This window comes from Haliotis rufescens, unplaced genomic scaffold (genome assembly GCF_023055435.1).
Source record: "Haliotis rufescens isolate VD_foot unplaced genomic scaffold, xgHalRufe1.0.p SCAF_20, whole genome shotgun sequence".
Lineage (NCBI taxonomy): Eukaryota > Metazoa > Mollusca > Gastropoda > Lepetellida > Haliotidae > Haliotis > Haliotis rufescens.
Genome location: NW_025963891.1, coordinates 11,322,105 through 11,342,938, shown reverse-complemented (window position 1 = coordinate 11,342,938; position 20,834 = coordinate 11,322,105). Strand labels below are relative to the sequence as shown.

The following is a 20,834-nucleotide window of genomic DNA, read 5'->3' as shown; positions in this document are numbered from 1 at the left end:
AAGAAAGAGGAGAGCCTCATAAAATTGTCTTTATTTGTAACAATGTGCAACATCCATACAAGTGCATCATCAGTCCAGAACAAGAGATTGCAGGCATACCCCCCTAAAGTGGAAGAAAATTCACTTAGCTGAGGTAATGAATACAACTACTGGTAATATTCATTCCTTTCTGTATGTAGATGAAAAGGATAGCTTGAGATCCTGCATATAGCTTGGCATCCTGCACATCCTGTTGCTGGAGAGAACCTTCCACAAAACAACAGTTTTCTACCCCTTTTTGTAAAATATTTGATGTGAATTTGTCATTCAATCCTTTTGGACAAAGAGGAGCCAGATGATTGTACCTCTACAGCCGTCTCAGCCAGATAAGCTGACACATCCCTTATGTAACCGGCTGATGTACAGGTGAAAGACTCAAAATGTAACAGTTGCCCCAGTTGGGAAGGTGACCAGGATGGCTGGCAACAATGATTTCAGCTGTCGAGTTTAGTGTCATCTGACAGAAGTGTCATCTCGAATGTTATAGTTCCTTGATTTAGGAGCACTTCTACGTGGATCCTTCACTTTATGGGAGACCGTTTTCTTCTCGGGTGATAGCCGGTTGGTGAGGTCTGTCTTAGTTCCAGATATGCTCAGCCCCTTTTCTCTGGTTACACGTGGTGAAGTACGGATGTTAGGAGATGGTGGATTCATAACATCTTAAAAAAAATGTGAAAATGCATAAATAGCTGTAATTTTAACTAAGCAACACAACTTTCAAGAATAATTCAAAACTTCTAATGAAGACCCAGGTTCCGATTCCCCACATGGGCAAAATGTGTGAAGCCCATTTCTAGTGTCCCCCACAACGATATTGCTGGAACATTCCTAAAGGTGGTGTAAAACCATACTCACTCACTTTAATGTTCTCATACAATGCAAAACATTTTCCAATGTATACTTATGATCAAGTCCCTTCAGTTATTTTATGTACTTCAGTTATCAGCAACTGCAATACATCAGTCAGTAGGCTCACACATCTGTAGCTACACTGAAGACTTACCAGCTCTGGAGCGAGGTGTTTTGGGTGTGAAGATGCCCGGACTCTGCCTGTCGTCCAGCATCCTCCAGATCTCCTGCAGCGACTCTCCCCCTGCAGACGACATGCTCAGTAGCAGCTTCATGTCACTGGTCACTCCTTGAGGGTGGGGCTGCTGTGTGTCCCCCAGGGAACTGGACGTCTGCTCCAGATGTCCTGATGGTTCACAGAGCATTGACAAGAAAAATAAAATTGCTTGAATTTGGATTCACTATGGTTAAAGAGGGACTAAGCTCCATTTCGAGTCTGTTTCTAGAGGTTGTTACTGGTGCCATGTGTTAAACAGTTACAATGTCTCTTGAGTCATCTGGGTAATTGTTTACATCTAAACAGTTATCCATCACAAAATTGTAGTCCGACAAAGCAATTAAACTTGTTATGATTGCTCTATTGGCGAGTCTAGTCTGTCCTTTAAGACATATTTAGTGGATATTTTCTTCTGGGTTCGAATCAGACATCAACGGATATTGCAAATGCAAGACTGATAGAGTCCAAACTGAATTTAGAATAACAATTTAGCCTGATGGTCTTGGTCTGAAGTTGAGGACTGCAATGTTTGAAGATATTACCTGTGTGGGGATTACTTGAATGTCGTGTTGGGATGTCGTCTAAAGATTTATCTGTGGACTCCATCACTGGCCCCACATGCCTCTGGGCATACTGCAGCTCCTGAAACAATGAGTCCAGCCTAGAGATGCTGCAAAACCTGCCTATCAGTGAAAGAATATGTGTGTTTATTGTTGAATGTCCCACTCTGCAATATTCCAGCTATATGACGGTGGCATGTAAATAATTGAGTCTTGACCAGATAATCCAGTGGTTGATAATATGAACAACAATCCATGCTGTCAGGGTCTAATGACATGCCAGCAAGCAAGTTGCAGACCCTTACCATCTGATCCATTTGGTCGACTCTTACGACCAGCATAGGTTGCTGGAGTCCAATTCTAACACAAGGTAGTGAGAGAATGAATAGGGTAGACATACCAGTTCAGACCCTTGTTCATCTTTTGCCTGATCAATATGACTGAGATACACGTTATTCAGGTCATGTTTTAACACATAATCTTAGTTGTATGATTGTTGCTGTTCAAACATACTTCAGACATTCCAACAAGAGTTATGTCCCTTGATAAAATAAAATGCTAGTCTTTGTGTTTAACATCCCCATTCTCCTCACTTAATATGACAGATTTGGCTAACTGCATCTGACCTTGGATTACACATAAATGCAAGTTGAATTTTGTTCAAATTTATCAGAACATGTTGATATTGTCTCCTGTCATGTTGGTGACTGAGGACATCCTCTGTTCAGACTGATTTAGTAGGCAGCAGTTATATAAAAATATTTCTTGTAAAAAAGGTAAACTCTTTGCTCCAAATCATAAACATTTGGGTAAGTTATTGTCATGGAGTCAGAGTCCTGTGGTTGCATTCATCACATCTGCAATCCGCCTTAACTCCTCTTAACATCCTTGCAACCCGCCAAAAGGGTGTAGAGACAACTCACCTGTTTCGTGAGCTGGTACTGCAGGGATTCCAGCTGTTGTAGTTTACTGTGATACTGGTCTGAGTAGGGTCTGGACTCCATGGGAGGCCTGGATCGAGGTGGAGACACTGTCTCATGTCGTACTGCTGTGATGGGGGGTTGGGACTGGGTGCTACCTGCTTCATGGAAAAATCAGCTTTAAATATCAGATGTTTTGATCATACGAAAAATGTCTAAATAGCTCGACAATGTTCGAAACAATGATTCCACTGCAAACATGCTACATGACAACTCTTCCATTACGTTATCCATTGGAATGTTAGAATCTGAGTGGAATACATAACTGTAGGTTTTGATCTATTTGCTCACTAAAATATAGAAATTATGATGTTTTCTGAAAGAAAGAAAGAATTAAAAAGTAAATTCCTGTTTATCATCCAAAACTGGCTCCCACAGTAGATATCGTTTGGGTGAGATCATGCATCGCTGCAATGAAATTGCATTACAATGCTTTGAGGACCATAGTGACGTCATTGGTTACCATGACGTCACAATCAAATGACATCACTAATGGCTCTGCTACTGAAGCTGTTAGCAGTACTTTTAACACTTAAGACACTGCTTATTACTGTCTACAAACTGAAAACAGTTGGAAGAATGATGTTGGATGATAAATAAAATCTCACCCTCGTGTCTTTTGATATAAAATATATCAACACTCGTTGATAAAAGTGGAAAAACTCCAGAAGCCTCAGAATTTGTCCACTTTTATCAACTCACGTTGCTATATTTGATATCAAAAGACACTGGGGTGAGATTCTCTCTATATACAAAAATGTTATCAGTGATTTCTCCTGTCTGTCATTAGTACAGTGTATATATGGTATGTTTGGAGAAGACATTTGTACCAGATTTCTTAAGCTCTGCCCTCAGTCTGTTCCCAATTTCAATCAGCTGTTGTTTTTCCTTGGCCAGCTGACTGATATGTTTCACTGCCTGCTTCAGCTTGGCTCGAAGCTCCGACACTTGAGTTGTCTCCCCTTGTCTGTCCTCCATTATTCCCATGGTGTCCATGGTGGATCTGATACCACTTCCTTTCTGTTTCAGTCTCAGTATCTCATCCTGGAGCTGCTGGATCACCAGCTCCTACATGAAGACAGAAGGATGTACTGTAGCTTTAGTACAAGAGTACGACAAGAATGTAACAAATTACCATGGCAACAGTTGGTACTGCTTGATGACTTGGATGATAATGAACACTGCAAATGTGTGTAGGCATAATAAGTTGTAGCAGCATCATGAGGGGTACATGGAGTTTTATTCGTCCCGCATTAGGTTTATACCATAAGCCTCCCAAGTGACCCTGCTGTCTTACCGACATGTTTTAATATGATATTGTAAAAGAATTAAAACAAATTCAAAACTGTTAGCTTCAGCTCATTTGAACAGCTGTTTTGTGCTATGTCACATGACTTTCATTGCCTCGGAAAAAGTGTACAGCTTTTTGCATCAAAGCGGGGTATAAGAGATTTATTGCCCCACTGAGAAATTGATTACCCTCCAAGGCAGGTTACACAGTATTTTATCAAGATCATGTGGACCAATCAGATCTCTACATTCTGACATGGAGGTAGATAACTGTATATGTCAGTACTGTAGTCTTAATATTAGCGCTCCATTCCAATAGGCACACCTTGACCAATTTCAAGACCAATCTGTAAGTAATTGTTATAAGCGCCCGGAAAGGGTATGTAACAGCTTAGCAACTATCATCAAAGAAGTTTTAGTTTCAAAATGCTGGTATGTTTTTTGTGAGAGCAACTAATCCGAGGTTTAACTCCACAAAATTTTCACTATGTTTTTCACTGGTTCATATTTTTCATATATTACCTATTGTGCCATTACAGACATCCTGCATCATATGTTTCGGCCAACACTGGAAGGCGTCAATTTATAAGATATGACTTACCCTGGTCTAATGACACAAATGATCTATAAACATGACTAAATGTTCATAAATGTCCAGCACTCCTAGGAGGAAAAGGGTCTGGTGTTTTGAGAGCTCATATTTCATTAGATTTCATCCCAGATAGGTTGTTCTCAGGAAAAAACATACCAGTGCTTTGAAACCTCAAAATCATCACAGTTCAATATGTCCAGGATATGGGAATACAGAACATGAAAACATGTCGTGATGCTCTGTACTGAGATGTTCAGCGCATCCCGTTTCAACAGGTTCACATGACGGTGATTTACACTATTAAACGCTCCTACCTGTGCCCCGAAGTTGACAACTGGTCTTCTCTCACTTATCTCCATCTTCATGGCTGACAACTGGAAGAAACAAACATCTCTCAGGAAAACAAGTATTCGGAGGAAGTAGTAAGAATGCAAACATGCAAGAGGAAGGGAATACGACAATGACAAAGAACAGTGTACAAATGTATTGCATAGGTATGGAATCTGACCTCATTGGAGAGGGCGGTGACCTCTGTGTTTCTCTCCAGGGAACTGCGGTAGTATTCATCTGCTTCCTTCCGTGTCTCCACCAGCTGCTGCTCCAGGTCGGACACGCGTGACCTCAACCCTGCCGCCTCGGCCTCATGCCGCCTCTTCCCAGCGTTGACCTCATACTGCAGCTGATCGATTTCCACCTGCTTCTGACGGGGCTGAAATTGTACACAGAGTCTGTATGGTGCTGACAAACCAAGAAACATAATAAGCGTAATTCGGGATTCAAAACCCACAATCACAAGTAACGGTATCTGGCACAAAATGAGCACACTGAACTGAACAGAGGTTCAAATCTAACAACTGTCCACATCCAAGAACCAAGGCACCCATATGAAAGGTATTCAGGCATCTATACAGATTCGGAGATTCGGAAGGAGTCTAGGCCAGAGTGAAGTCTCACCATACTTGCTAGCTGTTTTACATGCGACACAAAATGGACTCACTAAATGAACATCTTTAAATAGTCTGTGGTAAAGTATGGGAGTGCTAGGATTGCTTTGTGGAACGGGTCCCAGTCCCCATACTTAGGACTCCACACTGAAGATAGTATAGAAGTACTGATGAGTGTTGTCACCTGCTTCTCCAGCTGAGACCCCCGACTCTCCAGGTACTGTATTCGAGCCTGCTGCTTGCGGACCTGGGCCGTCAGCTCCACCTTCTCACTCCTCACACTGCCTGATGATACAGAGAGGACACTGTTGCTACTATAAGTACTAGGGATGTCATCTTCTATCAATTATTGTATCAGTAGATTTTTAATGTCAATGCTGTATTGATACAAATTTATGACTATCGATACTATATTATCAATTCACTGCCACGGAAACGTTTATATTTGTTAAGATTAACATTGTTATGATGGAGAATGAAAGGGTTGAAATTTAAGAATTAAGCCTAGTTCATATTTTGGATTGAATTGATTAACTGCAGGCCTACATAGGTAATTTTTTATCTATACACATACAGATTTATTAATTTTTTGATATATCAATACATTGTGATTCCTCTGTGGTGATATATTGATACTAGCATTTCCCCCTAAATATCACCCCTGAACAGTACCAATATTCTTTACATCACTCGGTCAAATTGGCCTCCAGGAACTATGTTTGAGTTACTTAGAAACAGTTTGCTGCTGGGATGTCCTTGTACAGCACCAGTATATCATGCTTGTATCATCAGGGGACTGCGTCCTTCATATCCATCTACAAACAGCCATCTGCTCACTCCCTTTACACCTCCCACAGTCTCAACATGTTTCTAACAAATCTTGAGCGTTGGGGTAGCCTAGTGGTTAAAGCGTTTACTCATCACCCTGAAGGCCCGGGTTTGATTCCCAACATGGGTACAGAAGCCCATTTCTTGTGTCCCCGCTGTGATATTGCTGGAATACTGCTAAAAGCAGCTTAAAACCCTACTCACTTCTAATAAATGTGGGGTTTCCCAATGACCTATGATGTCACAATTTCAGGCTAGGATCTGCTGGAAGCATTGGGTACAAATCCCAAATATACTCAAATTCAATCCTTGCCCTGGTTTGCACAATTATACCCTAGCTCATGCGTTTCACCGAAGTGGTAAACGTAAACATTCTGTGTCACATTGGGCTCTCCACTCACATTAAACCGACATTCCGTGATATAACTGAAATACCATTCAAACTTGTGTTTTCCCAACTCCGTTCCTGCCCTCTGTGCCCCCGGCTATTCTTACCCAGCATATTGTTCAGCATCTGGATGTGGTTCCTGACGACAGTGTTGTCCTTCACCTCGGCCATGACGTCATCACTGTCAGCGTGTGACACGACCCCGGGCATCTTGTGAGCCTCAAGTTCCTCCCTGAGCTTCCTCATCTTCTGCTTGAGCTGTGTGACCTCCAGCTCCAGACTCGACACATGGTCTGAGATATCAAACATGGAGTGTCAACACTATACCTAGAACATGGTTCATACAATACTAGTCTGACAATCTGCCACGACTTTTCCATGTCTTCTCCAGTGTATTATCTGTGTTCAGTGATATTATATCAATAGAGTTCATAACAAAACAAGCCGGAAATACTCATATTCCCTGCCAATATGACATGTCTGGTTGTCTGCAAGGCATTAGCCCTCCTGAAATGAGTACTACTCCCATTTTCAGTCTAAGTCAAAGTCGTTGCTATGAAAACTCAACATTTTTTGGGGTTAAAATCCTAAACTATCACAAGGACTCGGTTCACCACTAGACCCATCTATGTGCCAAGTTTGGTTAAGATATTTTTCATGGTTTTGGATTTCTGCTTGTGATGGACAGACGGATGGACAGAAAGACGGAAGGACAGCACCCATTCCTATATCCCCCTTCCACTTCGTGCCGGGGATAATAAACTCACAGCTACATGAAAAAGGGATGATTGTTGTCCAATGTTGTGTTTTATTTACTTTCCTGTCACTAATATTCCACAACAAAACAAATTACTGGTATAAATTTTTTCCATGACTATTTCTAACATATTCAGTGGTTCAGAGACGCTTGGTAACAGTGCCAGGCTGTGGAGTGCATTCAGTAATGCAGAAATCATGACACAATCTACTCCTGGAATCAACACATTCGAGTGATTTCTCCGACCTCAAACATGTTTCTATAAATTTGCATAATGACCTATAGTCGCATCAGTTTTACACAGAAGAATGGCCAGAGAATTCCTTGCTCAGAATCAACTGCAACAACAATAGCGTGACATCATGAATGGTTTAACTTGTACTATACACCAAGATGTTAGGAACATCAAACTGAAGCTCGGGCTTGTTGGGCTCCACACACCTCTGGAGGGAGCAGCAGCGCTGCCTGGCTGTGTTGGGAGGTCCTGTCCCAGATCCTCCATCTGTTCCCTCATCTGACGTATCACCTCCCGGAGGTTGTCGTTCTGGTCCTGAAGCTGCAGCAGGTCATGCCGACTCTCTTCCTCAAACACGGAGCTGTCAACCTGGCAGGGTTCCAAGTGTACGTGTCATGACTTGATCTTGTCATTAACTTCATAGTTACTTACCATCTATTATTGAAATTGTACTCTCATGGTTTGTTGGTTGGTTTGTAACGCCACACTCAACAATATTCCAGCTATATGATGGCGGTCTGTAAAAAGTCTGAACCAGACAATCCAGTGATTGACATCATGAGCATCGATCCACGCAATTGGGATACATTGACATGCATCAACCAAGTCAGCGAACCTGACCACCCTATGCCGTTAGTTGCCTTTTACGGCAAGTATGGGTTGCTGAAGAGCTATTCTACTCCAGATCTTCACGGGTGAGTTAGTAAATTGTTAAAACATGCTTCAGATTGGTTTGTGGATATATCTTATGATGATAGACATGTCAAATTATTTCTTCTGGTATCAAATGGTATCAAATGTATGTGTGAGATCAAATTCAAGGTCTGTGATTGGCTCCATGGTGATGACCTAAGGTCAGAAAATGACGGACTGATTGTAATTCAATCATAAGTTTCCTGTGCTTCAGGGGAATTCACCTATGCTTGTGTTTAAACATTATTTAATACATGTTCTTTGATCATATCTCGTTAGCATTATCATCATCACCATGATAATCCACATATATGGCAAAAACATTTTTGTGGAGGGTCACATTAGGTATGAGAAGTAAGCAATAAGCTATGTGACATAACTCATGACCGATGTGTTAGGTATTAAAGTACCACTGCAATCATGAGAACAGACAAAATATGCAACAATTCGATGCTAAAATACAGCGATATTAAGGTGTCAGAAACAGATTACTCCACCTGTGCCCATCATATACAACTCTTTGTAAGATATATGGTATCTGACAGACACTTGTGTAGTAATCTCTATATCCAAATTGTAGACATATCCTACGTAAACTAATTTCCCTTGAAATGACAGTTCAAATTGATTAAGTGTGACAGTGTTAAGGCCAACATGATTTAACCACACATTGCCTGAAGACAAAGCCAGCATACAAAAGGCATGGACCAGAACCAACTCAGTTTCTCATTTTTTTGCCAGTTGAATTTATAGAGTAGCCATAGGCTGCATGACTTGTGGTGACAGATCCTCTAAGACAAACATTTAAAATTAGCTCATAATTATATTTAGCTGATTTGATTAATCATACGGGTCAAAGTAAAAATAAATGGCCACTGGTCAAGTAGAATGTTTACAGAGTTAGGATTATCAAATAAAAATAAAAACAGAAACAGACAAAGCAGAAAGTATGAAAAGTATAAAAGATGAAAAGTCGAAAGTATTTGATATTACATTAATGTTCTTGTTGATAGGAATTCCATGGTGTTTTAGGGTTGCCATGGCGATGTTTCGGTCCCGCTGTAGAGTGTTTATCAGCATGTCTCTCTGCTCCATCTCCCGCAACTTCTCCCTCACCTCAGCTACAGCCTGCAACATCCACATGGGCATCACATACCTGGTCCTGATGCTGGACTACTCATACCATCAGGCCAGTTTCATTCAAACATGTCAACCTTGGTTTGTCTATCCTGTTGGTACCCTTTAAACAACATTCACTCACCCACCTACACTATGTGAGTATGTGATTGAGTGAGGTTTTACTCCGCTTTTAGCAATATTCCAGCAATATCATGGCGGGGGACACCAGAAATGGGCTTCACACATTGTGCCCATGTCAGGAATCGAACCCGGGTCATTGGTGCGACAAAGCGACCGCTTTAACCACTAGGCTACCTGACCGCCCCACACCTACATTTGAGCAGCTAAATTTATTATCATTATTGTTGAAAATATAGCAACAATCACTCAAATACCAACCAACCATAGTTTCATTAATGTCATTGATATTTGTTTACCTATGTTACCTACATATTGTAAACCAAAAATTTCTTTATATTTATTTTGTGTTCTTTATCTCACTTATGCCATAACAATATATACTGAAACACTTTGAAAACAAATATTCGCTTTTTTGTAATATGTCGCCAAATGGCCACAAATTAATTAGGCATGAGATAATCAAACATAATAATGTTGTTGTACTGGTTTAAATGTCATTTGATGTGTTTGGAGATGGACTTGAGCACAAAAACACATAATTTGGAATTACAGTTGAGTTTGCATTTTCATTGGGTTTCAGTATGATTAGTTGCTCTTTCAAATCTTCATTTGGGAGAATTCCCTTTGGCATTGCCTTAGCTGACAGACTGACAATAAATAGGATTCCTGGCAACCCGCTCTGGTGGTGAAAACTAGAAAGTATCTGCTACCTGTACACCTCATTCAAACCTCATTTAAAGGGGCACTGATCTAACGGACTGGTTGTTGCCTTTGTTATTGTTTTTCCCCCGTGAGTACCCGGATGATACGCAACGCAACTGAGCGTGACCAGAGACTGGGCTACCGTCTGCAAGGACAGCTAAATAAACTTGGAGGCTGGAGGCAATATTTGTTTTACGCATTTTTGAACACTGATTGGTTAACTGTGATCTATAAAGATTTCGACAAAGGGCGCATGTTAATTCATTTCTTCAGCCTAAACAAACAGACAAAAAGAACAAGGGAGCTCATCGGATGTCGTCATTTGGAAATACCCAAATATTACTAAAAACAGTATCCATGCAGTGAAAGCATTTTCGGATTTCAGATTGCGTCGATAATACGATTACTACTCCCTTGTCATCCACGTTTTCTCGTATAACCCTACACTTGTGTATTTGTCGTCATTCACTTGATGCTCAGTTAATGAATTTATTACAGGTACAATTAGTGGTAGCACCACTTCTATTACCTGACAAAGGTTCCCATTTGGCATTTATTGTGTCTGGGGTAATTATTCAATCTAAATCCAGGTTTGAAGTGAGGTGAAATGTGTGTTATGTAATATGCACGTGGCAGCCCAGCAAGTGATGAATGATCAGTTGATTTACTTTTTTTGTAAATCAACGGATCGTTCGTAGTCATCAAAGGATTAACAGAAAATACGTTGATTGATTAATCACTGTTATCTTGCACAGTGGATATGTCAAGAGTGAGTGTTTACATGTCTAGGTTTACTAAAACAAAGGGAATACACTCATATCATGGCGCGAAGTGCCGATGTAACAACAACATACTTTGTTCAAAGGGTTAACTGATAATACGTTGATTGATTGATCATTGTTATCTATCACTCAATGGAATTTTTAGGAACCGTGGACGCTATGAAAATAGTTGTCACGTGGGCTTTCTCAGCCGACCATTGAGACTTGACACCTATGTAAAACACCTGAAACAATCCAAGCGATCAGTTGAGAAACGAACACAGGTTATAATATCCCGAAACGATATATATCTTTTAAAATATTTGATTGTTACTAAGACACGTGACATCGAATAAGTTTCTTTGTACAGCTGCAGACGAGTGGAATATTGTTCCTTTGTGTGGATATTCACGGATACATTCCTCGAACAAGGAAGCTGCCTAAAACTTATACACATAAATTTGGTAGGTTGTAATTATGATATCTGCATTTTGTTTTCCTTCATTTGAACCGATTCGTTCTTGTTTCTCTACGTCTTGGTTGGGAAATTCTTCAATACGCGATAGACGTTGTTGTCACAGGTCTTTTCCTTTGTAAGCGTGTATATATTACCGTCAATTTGTAAAATGTGATTCTCACAGGCAATTTATAAAATGTGTAAATATTTCAGTCATTTTGACTAAAAAATCTGTCCAGATTGATCAAGACGATCAAAAGGGCCTACAAACATCACAACAGATTATTATGTAGGATTAAAAGCCAAACAACTTCGAAATGTACTTTTCAACGTTACATTTTCAGTCTCTTGGTGATGACATTAAACATCAAAATGTTTGGAATTCGTTGTCATAATAATACAGATGGAAATGTTTTTCAGTCAATTTGTAAAATAACCGAATATTTAGACGTTTATTAAATTTGTTACACATTTGACAGTAAAAAATTATACACACTATAAAAAAAACATATGCTCAGGTGAAATATATACTTTGTGTTGCAAGTCAAAAAAGTGTAAACGTAAATCGCAAAATTACCAAGCAAGTGACTTATCAAAACTTCGTCACCATTACCGATGCTACTCACAAAGATACCTACATTTCCTTATTATCTCGAAAACTGTATTTCATTTTGTTGATCAATGTGAACATACGCCCTTATTACTACCCATAAAAGTGACTAATGCGCTTACGAATGGCACAGCAGAGGTCGCGAACTAGTCTAGATTTCTGCTATACATCCAGGTATTCACTGGGAAAAAACAATAACAAAGGCAACAACCAGTCAAGGGGAATTGCGTTAGATCAGTGCCCCTTTAAGTCTAACCTCTGCTGATGACCTGATTCCATGCTGATGTCTGATTTAACATGTTACAACTTTGAGCTTCATTCCTTGATCCAAGGAGGTGAGGTTATTGATGAGGTCCACAGACTGGCTATTTCACCTACCTGATTCGAAGCCGATGTGAGCATCTTGATGAGGTCCTCGGACCTACTGTTTCTCCCAAGCCGATGTGAGCTTCCCAATAAGGTCTTCAGACTGGTTATTCACCTACCTGATCTCGGGCAGAGGTGAGCTTTTTGATGAGGTCCTCGGATCTTTCATACTGATGTCTGTCTGTATCCTCCAGCCTCCTCTGCCAGTCTAGCTCCAGCTGTGCCTTGCCTCTCTCCAGACTCGCCTCTCTCTCAGCTGCCTGGCTCAGGTCCCTCTTGTACCTACAAGGAGAACCAGTTATACAGGGATAGACACGGTCACTAGTCCGTCAGTAGGACTCGTTGTTTTATCCAAAAAATATGTATTTTTGACAGTGAAACTATCATTTATACTTATCCTGACTCATACCAATTGGCTATCTTAACACATTTCCGAAAGATAGTGGAAACTTCCTGATCTGTGTGCTAGAGAACACAAAACACAGAACACAAGCCGGGACTGCTCATGCGCACCAGAAACACGTGACCAAGCCGATATACTCGTCACTCTCTTCTTTCCCTTACCTAAACATGTACGAGGTGGAAAAGGGGATGGCTAGTGGGCACTTTAGCGTATGAATATTATATTTTAACTCGAAGAACTACATATTTTATTTCATCCTGACTCATATAAATTGCTTGAATCCCACTGTAGGTGGTGAGTTCCACCTGTTGGCGTGATTCAAATCAAAATCTGTTCAATAACTTAAATCTTCTTATGTCCTTATTGGGTACCACTTCCTCCTTGAGAAAGAGAGGAGTAAATCTAATAGATTTTGTTGCTTTAGTAAAGAGTTCTAAGAAATGTATTCCCGCTTACTTAAAACGATTACAGTGTTAAGAAGGTCCTAGGCTTAGCACAATCGTTTTCATTCATGTTCTGAACTACACTGTAAAACAGGGGACATGGGACTTGTGGTTGTTGGTTATGGGACAGTAAACTGTCATGGACAAGTCTGTGTGATAATGGGGGAGTGTTCTGTAGTCTATCTTCCAGCAGGCACTGTCAGTTGTTGTGTGACTACTAATGGTCCAGATTGGTGAATTTCAGCAACATCTATCTCTGAGATAGGGATTAGCAAGAGCGGTGTCCGATCTCCAGAAACAACCTTCCATGGTCGTCAGGTTGGTGCAGTTCCAATGAAGCACTAGGGTAGATGTTATACTCTGACTTTGTGAGGGTTGGATGCTGATGGTGGATCCCGCCCTCATGCCTTGTAGGCTCTCAGAATGACCGCGCTCATCCAGGAGATGGTTATATCATAACACCTGGTATATATACCAGTTTTACCAACATGAGGCAAACAGAAAGCAATGATTCCACTGTAGGATGAAGCCTACTACAGATGATGTCCAGTTTGTATATCCTACCTGTCAATGTCGTGTTTCTTCTGCTGCAGCTCGACCTGGAACTTGCCCTCCCTCTCTCTCAGGGCCTCCAATTCCACATCTCGCGCCACCTGACTGTGGGACATCTCCCCCAGGTGGCGCTCCCACTTGTCCTGTTGATTCTCCAGTTCTTCACGGAGTCTGAAATATAAACAGAGATTTTTCAAGTGCATGAGAGTGTGATAAATGACGGAGTAACCTGTCTCAGTGTGGGAACTGCCTGGCCTCCACATCAGCATCCAGCAACACACATACACAGGAGCACTCCTCAACAACATCCACTGACTGTACAGCTCAATTGTGACATTGTACTAATATGGGTCCAGGAAACTATTTTTACCTAGTTCAGTCATTTTGCTAACTCAGAAATATACCGTAGTGTTGCAAGTACAGGTCTATCTTTGAGCGTTAGCCCAGCCCCTATTCTCGCTCGTTGAGTAAAGTTGGCAATCTAACATTTTAAAACCCAACCCACAATTTGCAATAACATAGTCACGATCAGGTATGGTCTAGTGTTTCTTATTTCCTTATGTTGTGTGACAGTTGGTGATGTGATGCGGTGTGACAAACATTTTTCTACATATTCTTCCAAGACATAACTATTATCAATGTGTGACTATAGCCTCTATTCGAAACATTTATAACAGTTTTGTCAAGAGTAACATCTACATGAGATGTAACTGCAGGTTTTGGTACGCTGAACACTACACTGATACTACAGCAGCCTCCTACTTGGTGATTTGGACCTCCTTGTCCTTGCCGAGGTCCTGGTTCTGCCACTCCAGCCGTCGGATCTCGATCTGCTGGGTCTCCAGCTGCGACTGCAGCTCACGGACATTGGTCTGTAGCTTCTCCTCGCGCTCAACACATGCGTCCTTCACCTTGCCAAGGGCAGCTTCCTTCTCACGCATCATCAAGTCCATCTCGGAAAATCTGCAGTAATATGCCCATGTTATTTTCTTGTCCCCATGTCTCACATGTTGCAGACAAGATGCATATGTTGGAAATAACAGGCATAAAATGTTACAATATGTGGCAGGATTTCACCTAGATGTACAAAAGTGGGGGTCCAGAAGACCCTACTAATTAATTTGAAGGGTCCTTGCAGGAAATGTGAGGGTCTTGATACGCTGTAGGTACTATGAATATTATGAATGCAGTATATATTTGTTCTGTGTTTTCACATTTGTGTGTTGCATACCCCTGATTTCAGATGCCTGCTGGTATATGTTCTGTGAAACATGTTGTGTTCTTCCACTAGAGTAATTATATGTCATTACTTGCGCTGGAAGTCCACCTGTAACCTGGCGATCCCCGTCTCGGTCTCACGTAGCTTGGTCTCCAGCTCAGATATTCTGAAATATGTAGCACCTATAAAACAGTGGCAACTCTCTACAAGTACAACATTACCATTTTCATAGATTTATGCAGTTTTCAGTTCAGGTAGTCTTCAACATGTCCAATAAGCACCAAAGCTTGCAAATTTCTTATGTGTAAAAACATAGTCACAATTTCTTATGTGGTTTGACATGGGGTACATCAAATATTGTATTGGTGAATAAAGAAGAATATCTCATTTCCCAGGTCCCTTCTAAACTCCACATTTTAGGCTCACAGTAGTGCCTTTATTTGCCTATGCAGCCTTCTGTCAGCACTCACTCACCTTGCGTTCTTCATGACTGTGACGTCCTTGATGGCCCAGTCCCTCTCCTTCACAGCCTTCTCCAGCTGCCTCGTCTGGGACTCGGATTCCTTGCACTGCTCGCTCTGCTTGTTCCGGGATGACTTCATCATCTCAAGCTCCTTGTCTAACAGCTTTGCCTGAGAAACCATCACTTTATGAAAATGCCATAAAAACAACTGACATCTTGAAAGTGGTCACAAGCTATTGACCGTATTGAAGCGGAACTATGTGCATGGCTAGACACATGCATATCACATTCTCTGGTAAAATGTATTTCATGGCAGACTTCAAAATCAGTCACAGAATACTGAGTCAAGACATGATTGCACAGTCTATTATAAAAATACATTGAAACAAAACCATTCTTAGAAACCATTGTCATGTAATGGTGTGTTTGGTTAAATGCCAGTTATATCATGGCATGTCAGCTTCGTGTGTGTGTTGTGGGAGGGAAGGAAGCCTGAAGTGAAACCCACGAGCAAGGATATGGTGCTGACAAACCTAGAAACATAATCTGGGTGCCCCTGTCAGGTAATAAATAACAGAGATACTATCATTTGAGAAATTGGTAACTTCTCTTGAACAGATGACCTACCTTGAGCTCATACTCCAAAACTTTGGCCCCCATTTCATCTGCTTTTACACGGAATTCATGTTCTCGCCTTTTAAGTGCCTCTTCAAACCCTAGAAAATAAGCAAATTAACTTGAAAAGTGGCAAGAATAGCAGTGAGTTTGGTGTAACACACAGGGTTTCACAATATCCTGCATATTTCACATGTTTTTCATTGAAAATACTCCAATCCTGATGATGAGTGACATATTTCACTCACTGACCCACCCACCTGTGGACAGTTCTCTCTTCTGGGTATCCAGTTCTTCCTCCACTTCCTTCAGTCTCAGCTGCAGTTTCCTCCTGAATGTCTCAAACTCCACCCTCTCCTTGTCCAGCTCTGTAGCCTTAGTTCTGCCAGAACAGAGTCATCCTTAAAGTGTCACGTCATGTCTAACCAATCACTTCTTTTGCAATAAGCTGTCAGTCAGGGTTGATATTTCACCCATAGTGATCATCTGTAATCGGCCTGCTTTTTACATTGCTGATCTCCAAATTCATGAAAGGGAGAGTCTGCTCTTAACTCTCCCATTGCAAGATGCAATACCTTGCTCCATTACTTTAATCAGTAAAACATTCAACAGCCTTTTAAACTCTTGAAAAGCCTATTCTACAAGTCAGATACAGCAAGTTTCTTACAGTGATATCTCATTCCCTGTGCTATAATATGAGAGTGTAATGAAGGTGTCTCACAATGTTATGTAAACACCGGCATGTGAAACCATGCCCCCACCTGCTAAATATATATAAATATTGATCAATAAGTTGAGGATGAGTGAGGACTGTTTTGAGCGAAGTATAATAATATCTAAATCAAGATTCATTAATATAACAAATGGGTATTCCATGTTATCTTTTATCAGTAGCCAATAATGCTTCCCTCACCTACGAAAACAATACATGGAGCATATTATGTCAGTGTTCCCATGACAACAAATCAGAGGACTTTCATCTTGTCCAGTAGTGAACTCACGTCTTGAAGGTGTCCACCTCCGTCTGTCTCTCCCGGAGTCGGTGCTGGTAGTGCGCCTGCAGCTCCACCATGGCCTGTGTCTCTCGCTGAGTCGCCTTCTTCATGTCGTCAAGACGGATCTTCAACTCACTCACTTCCGCAGTCTTCGTACTTAAGTGGGCTCGGAGTTCTGGGATCAAAAGAACAAAGTGGTTAGCCAATATTAGGATTGCTAAAATATTAGGCGGACCCCCCTCCCAAGTGATCTAATCTCATATGACCTGTTTATGACTTCCACACACCTATTACACATTTCGAACACTGCTCCTGCTATGGGAAACACCTGCATGACAGATGGAACATTGGACACACCTGTATGACACACCTGTATGACACACCTGTATGACATTGGACACACCTGTATGACACACCTGTATGACATGGGACACACCTGTATGATGTGGGACACACCTGTATGATGTGGGACACACCTGTATGACATGGGACACACCTGTATGATATGGGACACACCTGTATGACATGGGACACACTTATATGATATGGGACACACCTGTATGACATGGGACACACCTTTATGATGTGGGACACACCTGTATGACATGGGACACACCTGTATGACATGGGACACACCTTTATGACATGGACACACCTGTATGACATGGGACTCACCTGTGAAGTTGGCATCATAGGCTTGAAGCTCCTGGTCCCTCTCTTCCAGCAGCTTCAGGTTGTACTTGAAGTCCTCCTTCAGCTTCGTCAGTTTCGTCCTCTCGGTGGCCAGAGCCTGCTCCTTCTCTCTACAAGCCCTTTCAAGGGACTCCACTCTACAAATACATGCAAGTGTAAATAAAGCTTCAGGATACAATTCAATATCATCACACCTGGCTAGGGCCCAAGTGGACCCTTTTTTGTTGAATGAAAAACTTTGCAGACTTGTTTTGACTTTTCATTGTCTACAAGTGTAAAAAATGCTGGGTTTGCTATCATATAGATATGGAAAATGCTGTCTCAAGGTACAAGGAGTGAGTATGGTTTTACCCCGCTTTTAGCAATTTTCCAGCAATATCACGGTGGGGGACACCAGAAATGGGCTTCACACAATGTACCCATTTCCGGGAATCAAACCTGGTTCTTTGGCGTGAAGAGTGAACAGTTCAACCACTAGGCTACCTGACCGCCCCTAAGGTACAGGGAGGGAGGAGACGTGCATCATACTATTTTCACATTACAAGAAAGCATTAGTATTTCTCTTGCGCCACAGATCATTACTCAGCGTGAGAAGCAATTAAAGGTTATCCTGGAAATAGGATCATTTGATACAGATGACAAAGACAAGCCTCTTCTGAGATGCTTCCTTCCACTCCCTCTCTTTCTGCTCTGCCAACTCTCTCCACGACGCTGGGTCCTGGTCAGCCATCTTGTGCTTTTCACATGTGTTGCGTCATGTATCAACTGTCAGTTATATCACAGCAGGTCAGCTTCATGGAGGAGGAATCCTGAAGTGACGTACACAGAGATATTTACTACTTTGATCAAACCCACCAACATGGGTATGGTGCTGATAAACCAAGGAACATAGGTAGGGCAAAACAGGGAATCATCGGATCCTGAAAGGGAGACCACTCTGCAAAGAGAACTGCTCCCCCTTACACCACTGGGCCCATGTCCATGTCCAAGTATGTGAATGAGTGAGTGAATGTTACTTTACGCTGCAGTAATCAGGAATAATCAACCTATTTCATGACAGACTATAATTAAATAATTTAATAAATCCAGATACCTGTGGTGTCAGTGAGTGAGTATGTTTGGATTAAGGCTAATTTAAAAAGTAGTCCAGTTATATCACGTTAGCTTGATGAGGGAGGGAGCCTGAAGTGATGCAGGTATTAGGTGTATACAGATTTTGGTGAAATCCAGGAGCATCTGGGTATGGTGCTGACAAACTTAGAAATACATTCAGAGTGAAGTTGGTATTTGAACCCACGGACATAGATTTATGGCATGTATAAGATACTCAACTCTGCACAGCACATCATAGTACTAGGGTTAGCTTTTGGCACATTAATCATATTGCAATATATTCTGCAAAATATTGCAATACAGAGAACCTTTAATACGGGCCCACATTATATATATTGTACTGTTCAAATGGTACTTCTTCATTCAATAATCCAGGCCTCATATTACAAGATGAGTAGTATGGATAAACGAGACTACCAATTACGTCATCAATATCATGGAATATTAATCTAAACAGCTGTATATGGGCCCACATTATATATATTTGTACTGTTTAAATGGTACTTCTTCACTCAATAATCCAGGCATCAACTACAAGATGGGTAGTATGGATAAATGAGACTACCTATTACATCATCAATATGGAATGTTAATGTCAACAGCATGAAGCGTGTGCTGTTCACATGGTTTAGATAGGAACCCAGTCCAAGAATTATTGGAAAATATCAATACGCAAGGGTTGTATTGCGATGCGGTTATTGTTAATGGCGGTATTGCAATAGTCCTGTATATCAGTTATACCCTATATAGCACCTAAGATGACTGGGACAACCATAAAGTCAGTAAATACAATTTTTACGATCATTATCACAGAAAGCTCTCTGGCTCTCCACGGTACAAGTCTGTCCACATATATAGCTGGAGGACGTTGAGTAGTGGACTGGTCATCAATTATATGGGGAAGGTAGGGAATTGAACTGTCATTTTTGCATTTGTTCTTGAAGTTCTTGAAGTTGAAAGCTTCAGCCCGTTAATGTGCATTCCTCTAATAGTTTGCTGAAACTCCTGCCCATAACCCTAGCTACAATGTGTTCCTACAGTCAAGTGAGTGAGTGAGTTTGGTTTTAGGCCGCTTTTAGCAATATTCCAGCAATATCACGGCGGGGGACACCAGAAATGGGCTTCACGCATTGCACCCATGTCGGGATTCGAACCCGGGTCTTCGGCGTGACGAGCGAACGCTTTAACCACTAGGCTACCAGACTGACCCTCTTCAGTCAAGATATGGCCCTACATGGTGTGATGTAGGGTCATGTCTTGACTGTCGGACCCCATCACGGCTCTTGACTACTGTAACCATATTGAAAAAAATCACAACCTTGACTAGAAGTATTAAAATGATTTTGTTGGGATTACAAGTGTTATGTTGAGTAGTATAGACCAGGCAACATATTTTCTATGTTTTACTTGCTTTAACAGCAGATGTTACTCCAACGGTATCCACTCCGAACAGACAACATTTTAACATGTCCATGCATGTTGACTGGACTTCATGACTTTAAATCATTTTGTTCGTGGTGACATTACTCACTTACGAAAGAATGGCGTGTGCATAGTCTAAATCATGTTTCTTCTGTGGTATTGTCCATTACTAAACACATCTGTATCATTATCTCGGGAAACCTCATCATCTGCTCAATGAAACAGAAATTGACAGGTGCCCAATAAACAAATTCACCGCCTGCCTCGTTTTCATTTAGAGGAAGAACGGTTTGCGGCATACTGTAAAGTTTGACTGTATCCGCGACGTTTCATTTTGTCGCATTTGTGCGCTGTAACCTGATAGTTCTGGTTAGACCATTCCCAGTTT

General features: G+C 41.2%; 1 protein-coding gene across 3 annotated transcripts; it reads right to left on the bottom strand.

Annotated features, from left to right (window-relative positions):
* Positions 1-15: 15 nt before the first annotated feature.
* LOC124131367 (coiled-coil domain-containing protein 57-like) lies at positions 16-20,737 on the bottom strand. 3 transcript variants are annotated; one of them, XM_046494615.2, is made up of 22 exons: positions 20,556-20,737; positions 18,562-18,720; positions 17,894-18,048; positions 17,225-17,393; positions 16,484-16,605; positions 16,236-16,324; positions 15,620-15,777; positions 15,237-15,311; positions 14,689-14,889; positions 13,939-14,097; positions 12,648-12,810; positions 9,366-9,500; positions 7,886-8,048; positions 6,795-6,980; positions 5,656-5,756; positions 5,036-5,236; positions 4,842-4,901; positions 3,476-3,713; positions 2,589-2,746; positions 1,648-1,747; positions 1,043-1,234; positions 16-698 (listed from the first exon to the last, which is right to left on the bottom strand). In XM_046494615.2, the coding sequence occupies exons 2-22, from the start codon at positions 18,639-18,641 to the stop codon at positions 493-495; spliced, it is 3,111 nt and encodes a 1,036-aa protein (XP_046350571.2). In that variant the 5' UTR covers positions 18,642-18,720; positions 20,556-20,737; the 3' UTR covers positions 16-492. The 3 variants fall into 3 exon arrangements, with proteins under 3 accessions (XP_046350571.2, XP_046350563.2, XP_046350579.2); XM_046494607.2 differs by having other exon boundaries at positions 20,560-20,737; XM_046494623.2 differs by having other exon boundaries at positions 2,589-2,743; positions 20,560-20,737.
* Between the last annotated feature and the right edge of the window lie 97 nt (positions 20,738-20,834).